This window comes from Lepidochelys olivacea (assembly GCF_965140295.1).
Source record: "Lepidochelys olivacea isolate rLepOli2 genome assembly, chromosome: 4".
In the NCBI taxonomy this organism is placed as follows: domain Eukaryota; kingdom Metazoa; phylum Chordata; order Testudines; family Cheloniidae; genus Lepidochelys; species Lepidochelys olivacea.
In genome coordinates, this window is record NC_140414.1 from 80,614,846 (window position 1) to 80,628,908 (window position 14,063).

Here is a 14,063-nt window from a genome sequence, read left to right on the forward strand (position 1 = left end):
GGTGTATATGCAAGCTGGGAATCAACCCCAGCTCCAGGTGTAGACATAGCCTTAGATTTCTACAATTCTTAGCTGCAATCAGATAATTTCAAGAAGGGTTGCTGTCACTGAAGAACTTGAATATCACAAAAAAAATTGAAGTGTTAATTTCCTTGTTTTTGTTCTAAAACAAATTGCAAATAAACACACAAACACACACATATAAATTCCATACTTGTTACAATGTATGCTCTTAGGAAAAAATGGGCTATGGGCAAATACCTATTAATGATAATTTTAAAGGGCATTGTTGACTCAATACAGCATTAAGGTCTATTGTCTAAAAACATTAGAATAATACTTTTAAAAAACTGATTGTTGTATCATTTCCTAAAGAATCTGCTATAGTTGATTCTGCAAATATGAAGTTGGAAAGTTCTTTAGAAGTTTATTATTATTAAGTGGATGGTGCATATTAACCCAGTTTAGAAACATCATAATACATGATTTAAATAACTACTGAAATAATTTTATATAATGGAATGTGCAGTAATAATCCTCATGAATAGTCAGCACGTCTCTTTAGATGACTACGGTTAACAATTCTACATTTTTCTTTCAAATTATCAAATGTGACTAAGTGATAGTTTAGAATTATCTTTTAAAACAATTAAAGCTGTTCATAGCACAAACACACGCAATGACAAACAAACCGTTTTTTTAACTGTTTAACTCATATTTACTACTTACTTTATAGCAGCCCCCAGAAGCCCCAATCAGGTTCAGGGCTCCACTATGCTAGGTGCTGTACAAACAAATATAAAGGGACCATGTCTGGCCTCAAAGACCTTATAATCTAAGGCCCCAGTCCTGCAGATCTTGTATACACATTTTTATTTATCTATATGTCAGCATTTATAAATTGTCTTTTCTATAGCATCTAAGTGCAGAGTTTCAGCTCCAATTGATTTTTTTCTTAGAGCTAATATACACATTTCTGGATATTCAGGATTTATAATGGAAACACTGAAATATCCTTTAAAATAAGCAACAGTGGCCATTCTGAATGGAGTGTGTAGGATTGTGTGAGAGTCTTGATCTTGGGTGGATAAATTAGTCAGCGTCATGGATGTTATTAACAACCCTCCACAACCAAAGAATAGTCCCTGTTGTGTGCACATTAAATAATGTACCATCACACATAAGATCAACCATTTATCCTATATCCTTTTAGGATCGAGATTTTACCAGCGCCTTCTACAGTGATACTACCCCGAACCTTAACTGGGATCCTAATTAAGCTGTTAATAATCAAAGTCAAGAACAGAAATTGCAGAGTCTCAGATAAATAAATGATTAAGCACTTCAAGACTCAGGCCACATTGAGCCAACCCAATGCCTATTTATTTTGTAAGGACAAAATATTTATAATAATTACAAACTGAGCGCAGCAATATGCATAAATTTCTGAGTTCATACAAGTTTCATTTGATCCATTTCTCATCTTGCTAGAACCTTTGCTAGCTAGTTTATATCAGCGGTATTAAAAAATACAGTTACATTCATTATTGTTTTTTCAGTTTATATTGTAGATAGAGATAGCCCGACAGAAAACAAGTAGTCCTATTTGTAGGGCCCTGCCAAATTCACGGCCCATTTTGGTTAATTTCACAGTCATAGGATTTTTAATATAATAAATATAATGATTTCAGCTATCTAAATATGAAATTTCACGGTGTTGTAATTGTAGGGATCATGACCCAAAAAAGGAGTTGTGGGGTAGTCTCAAGGTTATTATAGAGGGAGCTGCAGAGGCTACTACCTTCCTTCTGCGCTGCTGGTGGTGGCTCTGCCTTCAGAGCTGGGTAGCTGGAGAGCAGTGGCTGCTGGCCAGGAGCCCAGCTCTGAAGGCAGAGCCACCGCCAGTACCAGCACAGAAGTAAGGACAGCATAATATGGTATTGCCACCCTTACTTCTGCGCTGCTGCCTGCAGAGCTGGGCCCTCAGTCAGCAGCCACAGCTCTCCAGCTGCCCAGCTCTGAAGGCACCAGCACAGGAATAAGGGTGGCATGGTACGGTAAGTGTCATAAGATCAGTTCTCAGAAGAATTTAAATGACCAGTTTTATATTGATGCAATCCCTTTAAATCTTAAGGGAAATAATCCCTTTACATCTCAGCAGACCAAAACTACAGTTGTGGTTAGAATATGAAACATAGCTGATTATTTCATACTGTTAGTCCCTTGCGGATGCCGTCTCCTATGTCTCTTACTCCCTCCTCTTTCCAACATTTGTTGAACTGCCTGAAAATAGCTATTTGGAGAAAGCCCCAGGATACAGATGATATTGAAGAAGTTTGGGACAACTTGAAGTGAAGTATCAGAGAGGTCACCCAGAGAACCATACCATACAAGGTTGGTCCTAGTTAAAAAAAAAAAAAGTGAGATTTATTGCCGATTAAAAATGTGTTAGAACTGTCCAGTTTATTAACAATATATACATGAAGCAATGATTGGCAGAGGGGGCTGAATCATGAAGATGGTGCCTATTTCAACCTATTCTACCTGGACAATAAAAATGATCATTTAGTCTGTTGTTTTGATCCATTCAGGCTATTTTGGTTTGTGGACGTTTAACATGACTGTCTCTCCATTCAGATGGAACCCAAAAATAGACAAGAGGTTTTTCAGACTGAAGATTCTACACAAAAACAAATCCCACACTAGAACTGTTGTCATGTTCCATGGACTACAGTCAGAGTTTTTAGGGTCCAGGATAAGTTATCAAATCAGCGCTTCCCCAGGTCCACTTCCCTGCACTGCAGCAACCTTTGTGACTGTCTCTGATATCATCCCATCCAGCCCTGCTTCTTCCCCAACAAACCTCATCTCATCCTGGCTGCTTTTATTTAATAACCCGTCTCGCTAATGAAGATTTTTCCGGACTCAGTTCACTAATAAAGCTATACCAATATGTACCAGCTGAGGATCTGACCTTATGTTTTGTTTTTGAAATATGAATAGTAAATATGTATTTTCCAATTTCACATGTGGGTTTTCACTGCCTCCACATTGTGACTTCTTCGGGAAGGGACTGTTTCCTCTGTTGTGTGTGTGTGAGTGAGAGAGAGAGCGTGAGTGTATGTAGAGCCTAGACACATTGTGGGCACTATCAGAATACAACACATTAATAATAGCAACTGTTCTTTTTACAAATGCTATGTGGTAAACCCAGGACAAACAGCTACAAAAGGGGGGTAGTAATTAGTCCCAGGGGATTAAAAAGCCCCTCCCTATCCACTGAGGAGAGAGAACCATGGGGCAATAAGGTTCAGCTGGAAAAGGGGTTGAAAGGGAACCAATTAGGTTCAACTGTCTCCAACTACTTGGGACCTTTTTAAACGCTCCCCTGGGTGGTAGGAGGTGGAGAGTTAGGGATGGAGAGGAGCAAAGAAGCTGCCAGTAGGCTGTTTGCAGCAAGACACCAAACCTTCCCAGTAGGGAGGCTGCACTCGCTCCCCAGAAGGGAAGGAAAACAAGCACAAGGGACTGACTGAGGAGAGGAGTAGCAGGACCCTGTGCCACCTATAAGAATTCGCCTTGCCCCAAAACTGAGTCTCCAAGGCGAAAAAGGACTGAGCCTACTGAGGCAAACAAGGTATTTTGCCACACATGGTGTCAGAAGTGGGTTGTGGTGAGTGAGTAATGCTCTGTGGCAAGCCATCTCAGTGCAGGGTAAATCACAAAAAAAAAAAAAAATGGAGGATGTAGTGAAGGCGTTGGTACAGGCCACTGCGGCCCAACAAGAGGCTACCAGGGTGCAGATGGCTGCCCAGCAAGAGTCAGGATGCATCCAACAGGAGACGAACCAATTACTGATGAACCAGGTGGCCCAAGATCGAGCCACCCTGAATGAAGCAGTGAACCAGTTAAAAGCTCTGACCACGCTGAAGCACGGGCCCCAAGGGATCCGGCTGCTGCAGGCAAGCAACTATTTATAGAAGATGACTACGGACAACGACATAGAGGCATATCTCCTCGCCTTCGGGAGGACGGCGCTGCAAGGGACCTGGCCCCAAGACCAGTGGGCAGTTATCCTGGCTCCATTTCTGTATGGGGAGCTCCAGAAGGCCTATTTCGACATGACCACAGAGACAGCCATGGATTACCCCCAGCTGAAGGCGGAAATCCTGACAAGGTCAGGTGTGACGTCAGCCATACGGGTCCAGCGCTTCCATGAATGGAAATACCGGGACAGCAAACCGCCGAGGTCCCAGCTATTTGATTTAATCCACCTCGCCCGGAAGTGGCTCCGCCCCGAGACCCATGGGCCAGAGAAGATAGTGGAAATCCTTGTGTTGGACAGGTACGTGAGGGGGTTGCCCCCAGACATACGGGGGTGGGTCCACCAAACGATCCCTCCTCCTGTGATGAACTAGTTGCCCTTGTAGAGAGACATGTAGCAGCCCAAGAACTTTCGCGGACCACCGGGGAAGGCAGGCGCCAGAATTGGAGACAAGTCTCTGCGCCGAGGCCCTGGTTTGCCCTAGCACCAGGCCGGACTATGGAGGGGAGGAAGGAGGCTGAAGAGCGGCCAGAGGTCCCAGAGAGACTTGAGGACTTGGGGAGAAAGGCTCGGGGGATAAAGCCCAGTAGCCCGAAAAGTCGGGGGCTGCCCCAAGCAGGGTACCGATGTTATGCATGTGGCGAATTGGGGCATATCGCTGCCCAATGCCCAAATCTAGAAGAGCCCATGCAATGCAAACTGGGAGATATAGGGGGACCATGTGATCTAATAAGTCTAGTTGGGGTTGCAATGGTCCCTCATAGATACATTAGACCCATTAAGATGAATGGTATAGAGACCACCGCGTTAGTAGTAGACTCGGGAAGTGCAATCACACTGGTCTCAGGAAAGCTGGTCGGGCAGGACCAACTATCCCAGGCCAAATGCTCAGGAATATCCTGTGTACATGGGGATGTCAGTTACTATGCGATCATCCCCGTAAAAATAGAAGTCTCGGAAACCCCACTAAGGTGACGGTGGGAGTAGTTCCGAAACTCCCCTACCCAGTCCTTATTGGATAAGACTTCCCGGGATTTGATAGCCTACTCCCTGGGGAGAAGGTGGAAGAAAATAATGAACCCGGGACCCAGGGGGTGGCCCAGATAGATAACCCCACCTCCCACCCCAGCCTTCCACGAATTTGGCCAGGATTTGTTCTCCCCACCAGGAAAGGCCCGGAAGACTCAGAGGGAACGGAGGGCAGATAAAAGGAGGGGAATGAGGATCCTGACCCAGTACCAGAAATCTACGCTTGTAGGGGAAAGAGGTGGCTCAACGAACGGTGGGGCGGGGCAGGATATCAACGACCCAATAGCTGGACCTAGTTCCCTGGGAGTTTTCCCCGAGGGGGAGACAGAGGTAGATCCCCCTGAGTTTGGACAAATGGGGACCTCACTTGGGAATTTTCATCACGATAAGGCCAATGATCCAATATACCACAATATTCATAAAGTAGTAGTCAAGGTAAATGGGGTCCCCGTGGAGAGGAGAGTCAAGGGCCCAGGGCCATATTATGTGATTAAGGGTGATCTGCTATACAGAGTAGTCTGGGTCCAAGAGCAAGTCGTAGAACTCCTCTTGGTCCCACAGAAGCATCAGAGGGGTGTGATGGATCTTGTCCACAGCCATCAGTTTGGGGGCCATCTAGGGATAGATAAGACCCTTGATTGGACTCTGCAGAGGTTTTTTTGGCCTGCCATTTATGCGGTGGTCCGGCGATATTGTACCTCCTGTCCGGAATGTCAGTTATTTGGGCCCCGACCACATCTAAGGGCCCCTTTGGTACCTCTACCAATTATTGAAATTCCATTTGAGCGAATAGCTATGGATCTAGTAGGGCCACTGGAGAGGTCAGCCCGGGGTCATCAGTACATTCTGGTAGTACTAGATTATGCCACCCGATATCCCTACGGAACACTACGTCCAAGACCATAGCCAAAGAATTAGTCTGGATTTTTTCCAGAGTAGGGATACCTAAAGAGATCCTGACAGACCAAGGGACCCTCTTTGTGTCTAAGTTAATGAAGGACCTATGTACAATGCTGCATTTACGGACCCTCAGGGCGTCAGTCGATCATCCCCAGACCTATGGTTTTGTCGAACGCTTCAATAGAACATTGAAGAACATGCTACGGAAAGTGGTTAGTTATGACGGGAAAGACTGGGATGCCCTGCTGCCTTACTTGCTGTTTGCTGTACAGGAAGTTCCCCAAGCTTCCACTGGATTCTCCCCATTCGAGCTGTTATATGGTCGCCACCCCAGGGGCATATTGGACATGGCCAAAGAGGCTGGGAAGAACAGCCGAACCCAGAGAGAAATATCGTTGAACATGTATTGCAAATGAAAGACAAGATAGCCAAAGTCGCCCCCCTTGTGCGCGAACACCTGGAGAAGGCCCAAGGGGCCCAACGGACATACTACAATCACCAAGCAACAACCCGGAAGTTCCAGGTGGGAGACCGGGTAACGGTGCTCATACCCACGGCAGAGAGCAAGCTCCTGGCCAGGTGGCAGGGGCCATATGAGATAACAGAAGCCATAGGAGAAGTCGACTATAAGGTCCGACAGCCGAGTTGCCGGAAGCTGGAGCAGATCTACCATAGAAACCTGCTGAAACCATGGCAGGATAGAGAAGCACATGTGGTTGCGCTAGGGGCACCATCCCCTAAAAGCTACCAGCCCGACCAAGTGGGAATATCCCCGGAGATGACTCCAGAGCAAGTGATCAGCCTGAAGTGATCAGCCTGATTAAATGCAACCAGGATGTGTTCTCAGAAAAGCCAGGCAGGACTACTGAGGTTCACCATCACATCCTCACAGGGCCTGGTGTGAAGGTGAACGTCAAGCCATACCGGATCCCGGAGGCCAAAAGAGAGGGGATCAGGACAGAGGTCACGAAAATGCTGGCCTTAGGAGTCACTGAAGAATCTCATGGCCAATGGTCAAGTCCAGTGGTTTTAGTGCCTAAGCCGGATGGCAGCGTGAGGTTCTGAAACGACTTCCGAAAGCTGAATGAGGTGTCCCAGTTTGATGCATACCCTATACCCCGGATAGATGAGCTAATTGACAGATTGAAAAAAGCATGGTTTATGTCTACCCTTGACCTGACCAAGGGCTATTGGCAGATCCCCCTGGCCAAGGCCGACAAAGAGAAGACAGCCTTTGCAACTCCAAAGGGACTATATCATTATACTGTCCTCCCCTTTGGGTTGCATGGGGCGCCCGCTACTTTCCAAAGGCTCATGGACAAACTGTTGTGACCACATGGCAAGTACGCGGCAGCCTATCTCGACAACGTTATCATATATAGCCCCAACTGCGAGACACACTTGGAGAAGGTGGAGGCAGTGCTGCATACCCTGAGGAAGGCAGGGCTGACGGCAAACCCCTCCAAATGTTCGCTCGGGCTAGCTGAAGCCAAATAACTCGGGTATATAGTGGGGAGGGGCATGGTGAGGCCCCAACTCAACAAATTAGAAGCAAAACAGAAGTGGCCCCGACCACTCCGAAAAAAACCGGTCAGGGAATTCCTGGGACTAGTGGGGTACTATAGATGGTTCATTCCCCACTTTGCCACCAGGGCATGCCCATTAATGGACCTAACGAAAGCTCGGAGCCCAGACATAGTAAGCTATGGATGACGGTGGCTGAAGACGCTTTTTCAGATCTACGGATGGCCCTCTGCACTGACCCCATACTTGTGGCCCCAGACTGGGGGAAGGAGTTTATCCTAAAAACCGACGCCTCTGATGTAGGGTTGGGGGTGGTACTTTCACAAATGGTCGGGGAAGACGAACACCCCATCCTCTTCCTCAGTAGGAAGCTCCTGCCTAGGGAACGGAAATACACTGTTGTCGAAAAATAATGCCTGGCAGTAAAATGGGTGGTAGAAAGCCTCCGCTACTATCTACTGGGACAGAGATTTACCTTTGTCATGGACCATGCCCCTCTGCAGTCGATGCACCAAAGTAAAGACAAAAATGCCAGAGTGATGAGATGGTTCCTGTCGCTTCAACCCCTCCACTTCGGAGTACAACGTAGGTCTGGAATCCAACATGGCAATGCGGATGGCCTGTCGAGAGTGCACTGTTTGCCGACCCAAGTAGCCCAACCCCATAGTGCTGGGGGGGGAAATATGTGGTAAACCCAGGACAAACAGCTACAAAAGGAGGGTAGTAATTAGTCCCAGGGGATTAAAAGGCCCCTCCCTATCCGCTGAGGAGAGAGAACCATGGGGCAATAAGGTTCAGCTGGAAAAGGGGTTGAAAGGGAACCAATTAGGTTCAGCTGACTCCAACTACTTGGGACCTTTTTAAACCCTCCCCTGGGTAGTAGGAGTGGGAGAGTGAGGGGAGCAGGGAAGCTGCCAGTAGGTTGTTTGCAGCAAGACACCAAACCTTCCCAGTAGGGAGGCTGCACTCGCTCCCCAGAAGGGAAGGAAAACAAGCACAAGGGACTGACTGAGGAGAGGAGTAGCAGGATCCTGTGCCACCTATAAGAATTCGCCTTGCCCCAAACCTGAGTCTCCAAGGCTAAAAAGGACTGAGCCTACTGAGGCGAACAAAGTATTTTGCCACAGCTAACACTGCCTCTTGCGTGGCTTCTGGGTTCTGGTCGTTTCTCTGTTTTGGTTTGCAGCCTCACTCATTTTAAACCGTCATTGTATTGTGCTCTTTCTTCATTTTCTTTTTTTACATTATATAATTCTAGAAGTGGAGATGGGATTATTATTTTTCTTATGGGAAGTTGTTAATTAAAAACCCACATGGATCTGGACCATTTTTCAAAGGCTGCAACAAACAGCAATTGTATCAGCTAATGAGGCTGCCAAGCCATTGTTGTCCATGAGAAGCCCTGGTGTTTAGAAGAAGAAATGTTATTAGACTTTAGCATTTTTGTTTCCGGCCTAGCAAGAACAGGTCTGTGCTATCCACAGGGCGTGCTTTCCTCTATATGTGGCTGCTCCTGCTTTTAGATAGCAGTGAGTGCTTATAGCTACATAAATTGCACTGCATGATTATAAAAAATAAAACTTAATATAAGAAAATAATCTAAGATTGTAAATGCATTGAGAAGAATGAAATGTCATAATAAATAAAGGGTGGCCTATCAATTATGTTGTAAGGGTTTTGCACAAATGTAGTCATGGCTGCAGTAAAAAGACCTTTATCTACCAACCACACAGAACAGCTTTCACATGTAGATTGATTTTTAGATTGCATGACATACTGAAACCAACATGTCAATAAACCAGAGAGAAACTATAAGCATAATTAAATACATTTCAACACAATGAGTTCCATTACACAATCCGTTTTGTATATTTTTCAATGAGGGGCACACTTTGGGTCACACAGAAACATTTCACATCACTGACAGCACTAAGGAAAAAAGCTTCTTAAAACAGAGAAAAACTGATCACTGAGGATGGCTTTTCTCATAATTTTTCTCTATTTTTTACTTGAGATCAGAAGGTCTATCTATTGTGACAGTTCACTGATGGAGAGGCAAGAAATCATAAAAGGGAGAATTTTCATTATTTACAGAATTTTGCTTCTTTCTTGACTTTCAAGACAACATCATTTACAAAGGGCATTTTGGACCTGCTGAACTATGTTGTGACAAATCACCAATCACTGACTCTCCCTAGAAAATTACCTTTAAGGGCATACTAATATGTATTAAAATCAAACAGAAAGGCAGGAAACAGTATTGCACAGCTTGTCCAGTTACAGATGGCACCTCATTGCTTTCAGTGAAAAAGTTTGCTCTCCCTCAAGATTTTATCTTGGATCTAACGTACAGAAAAATGAGCTGGAGTCAGAGATCAATGAAAAGGCTGCCAAGGAAGCAAGTGCTTTTAAGTAAGGCTGGGGCGGGGCAGGGTTGGGCAGCCAGTGGAAGAAGCCAAATAATTAAATAATAATAAACAATAAAATAATAATAAACAGTTCTGCGGAAAAGGACCTAGGGGTGACAGTGGACGAGAAGCTGAATATGAGTCAGCAGTGTGCCCTTGTTGCCAAGAAGGCCAATGGCATTTTGGGATGTATAAGTAGGGGCATAGCGAGCAGATCGAGGGACGTGATCGTTCCCCTCTATTCGACATTGGTGAGGCCTCATCTGGAGTACTGTGTCCAGTTTTGGGCCCCACACTTCAAGAAGGATGTGGATAAATTGGAGAGAGTCCAGCGAAGGGCAACAAAAATGATTAGGGGTCTGGAACACATGAGTTATGAGGAGAGGCTGAGGGAGCTGGGATTGTTTAGCCTGCAGAAGAGAAGAATGAGGGGGGATTTGATAACTGCTTTCAACTACCTGAAAGGGGGTTCCAAAGAGGATGGCTCTAGACTGTTCTCAATGGTAGCAGATGACAGAACAAGGAGTAATGGTCTCAAGTTGCAGTGGGGGAGGTTTAGATTGGATATTAGGAAAAACTTTTTCACTAAGAGGGTGGTGAAACACTGGAATGGGTTACCTAGGGAGGTGGTAGAATCTCCTTCCTTAGAGGTTTTTAAGGTCAGGCTTGACAAAGCCCTGGCTGGGATGATTTAACTGGGAATTGGTCCTGCTTCGAGCAGGGGGTTGGACTAGATGACCTTCTGGGGTCCCTTCCAACCCTGATATTCTATGATTCTATGAATTAGATTTCAAGAAAAAAATAAATTTGGCTTTAGAGCTCCTTCATCATTTCCAGTGAATTATCTACATTTGAACTGTGGCCCTTGACTGATACTTTCACTTAAGATTTTGACAGGGGAACCTGGAAAACTGGCTATGAACTGAAAGCATTGATTTGCAGCAGTTCTGCACTAATGGGTTCCGAGAGACTAATAAAATAAGTTACAGTCTAATAAAATGACTGATCTTTCATTCAGTGATAACCCTGAACCTTAGCTGTGAAGTCAAGTTATACACATTATTCTAAATGCTGGCATAAAAAAAATAGCAGAAGCCACATGTTTCCCAGCTGCTCTATAAACTACACTGCAGAACAGTGAGATCAGATAACAAGCTCAGAACCCTCACTCCTAAGGTGATGAAATCTGGATATAGCAAAGTGGTGATTTACTTGATTTGCATGAATGCCTCTTGCTGACTAATCCAACAAGCAATATTGCAGTGCCTATGAAGAAAATCCTTGCACAATAAGGCAGGGCGGTGATAGGACAGGACTGTACTAGCCAGGAGATCTGGATTCTATTTCCAGCTCTGTCACTGTCTTTCTCTGTGATTGTGGGGAAATCACATAGCTTCTCTGTGAGGGTTCAGGGAGGGACAATGATGCTCCCCATAAATGAAACGTATGGTCCTTCAGCTTTGGCTAGGCCCATATGCATCAGAACTTGCTTTCAAATTCCTGAGAAGAGGATGTTTTTTACGAGGAAGGGAGGAACAGAAGAGCCACCATTTAGTTGTGTCATTTTATTTCAGATTTGATTAAGATATTGTATTAGGGCACATATACACTGCGAAAACACCCAGCGGCAGGGAGTCTCAGAGCAAGGATCAACTGACTTGGGCTCCTGGGGCTTGAGCTACAGAGCTCAAAGTAGCAGTGTAGATGTTTCTGCTCAGGCTGGAGCCTGGGCTCTGAGACACTCCCCTCACCAGGTTTCACAGCCCAGTCTCCAACCTGAGCGGGAAAGTCTATAATACTACTTTTAGCCCAGTAGCGAGCCCATGCCAGCTGATGCAGGCTTGGAAGGTACATCTACACAGCAAAGAAAAACCCACAGCTGGCCTGTGCCAGCCGACTCAGGCTTGCGGCACTTGGGCTGCAGGGCTATTTAATTGCTGTCTAGACTTCCAGACTAGGGCTGGAGCCCGAGCTCTGGGATCCTCCCACCTTGCAACTAGGTTGCAAAATGACACAGAGAGAAAGTTGATGCTGCAATGAACAACAATCAACTCCATAAGTTTTTCCAGGGGGAATTTCCACAGGTTGGAGAAAGGAGCATGCCTTGTCCAGCAGCTGCTTCTGAACTCTGCTCATTCCCTGTCTTCTAGACCTGTGGAGTCCAGTGTTGTCAACTCTTGTGATTTTATAGTCAGTCTCATGACATTTGGGGGTTTTCTTAAAGCCCCAGCTCCTGAAGTTGTGTTATTATCTCAGCTGTCACTTAACAAAGTAAGTTTCTAGCCTTCATAGATGCAGAGAAAGCTTGAAAACGTGAACCCTAAAGGCTCAAAAACAAGAAGGAAAATAAAAAGAACCCAACATTGATTATTTAAAAAACAAAGTCTAATGATTTTTAAGTCAATCATATGATTTTGCGGGGATAGACTCATGAGTTTTGAATGATTGGCAAATGTGGAGTCCTCATTGTCTGGCTTGTGTAGTTGTGCATGGGGTCTCCATACCCCCCGCTATGACAGGAGTATGGCTTTCCCATCCCTCTTCCATCTTTGCTAGAACATTTGGCTTTTAGTAATGATTACCATTTTTCTAAATTATTTGTAACCCCATGGAAATGTGTTTGATAGGTATCAAAGTTAATTACTTATGCAAAGCAAAACTATGACGGATGTTTACAGTGAATTACTTACAATGAATGAATATTTTTATATATTACATAACGCATTGTAATTACTTAATCCATTTAATAAAACTTATAAATCTGGGAAACATCCATAAAGATCACAAAATACATTAATGCTAAAAATTACATCAATTATTGAGTAATCAATAGCTAAAAATTACTACTAGATTTGAAAGTTTATTACAAATTACTTGTAGAAAGCAAAGATATTAGCCCTATTAGAATTACAATTGCTGTGCTTATCTTATACTATTGCATGTACTTGGGTTATATGATCTGTGCTTTTTATTTAAGATTACTTTCATGAATCTCATTTTTCTCCCTTTTCTTAATTGTCAGCCACCTAAAAGCAAAGTCACAAAAGGTTAAACAATGCTTACATGGTAAAGACATCAATAATGTCCCCAGCAGCTCTTGCCATCTCAAAGTAGGTTTGCAGAATGTTGACAGTTCCCGAGAGTGCTTCATGTCCACAGCCACAGAAGAGTGCGACCCCAGCATACAGCAGGATGGTGGCAATCAATGAGGCATAGGGAATACCTCCCAAGCACTTGATGCAGCACTCAAAGCACCCTGCACAGGAAGAAAATAATACTGTAACACTTTTTATTGTCTGGCTATTCCAAAAGCACCAGCACCTTCTTTGATGTAAGGCAATATTTGCGTTCATGTATATGGCATATTCACTCTGAAAATTGAAGATTGCAGGCCAAGGAGAGAGCATGTCAGCCACCAGCAATACAACCTTCTCTACACTGTCACTGTCCTCAGCATCAGAAAACGGAGAGCGATTCATTCAGCTCTTCTGCCTTCTCAATTGTTGTTTGACCCACTACACTACACTACACCAATCCTGACTAAAAGGAAACTATTAAGCAGTGTGAATCGTCTGTATTTTATGTGCTTCTGGTGTTTCTATTCAGAGCAGATTAACACACTGAAACTAGGCTAAACCTATAATCATTATTCTAGTTGGATTATAGAAGAGGACCTAAACAAAACCAGAGAGGAAGGATGGTACAGTAATCAGGGCAGTGGCCTGAGGCTCAGGAGAACATTATATTCCCTCTTACACCTTAGACTATGTGTGCGAGATTGGACAAGTCATTTAGTCTCTCTGTGTCTCAGTTCCCTTCTGTAAAACAGTGATAATACCTCATTGGCATGTTGGAGTGAGGATAAACACATTGTTTGGCACTCAGATACTACAATGACAATAGTGCTGATAAAAAATCCCCACATGTGCACACTTAGAGCCTGGTTTGCCTTTTACACCAGTATAACTCCACTTACTTTAGGGTCATTGCTCCTGATTTACACCAGTCTAAGTGAAATCAGAAAAGGACCTAGAAAATGAAAATAGTTTAGATATTACAGATGAACCAAAAAGCTTTAATACTGTACAGTGGCTTAACTTTTTGACCTCTAAGGTTGAGTATATTCAGCCTTAGATTACTACGATGAGTTTACTCAG

At 44.4% G+C, this 14,063-nt stretch overlaps 1 protein-coding gene across 2 annotated transcripts in view; it reads right to left on the minus strand.

Moving 5' to 3' along the window:
• The window catches only part of GPM6A (glycoprotein M6A), a 352,328-nt gene that overhangs the window by 51,812 nt on the left and 286,453 nt on the right, over nt 1-14,063 (minus strand). For both annotated transcript variants that reach the window (XM_084627081.1, XM_084627080.1), the window contains exon 2: nt 12,970-13,162. In XM_084627081.1, the coding sequence (XP_084483207.1) occupies nt 12,970-13,162 (193 nt within the window). The remainder of the gene's footprint in view (nt 1-12,969; nt 13,163-14,063) is intronic.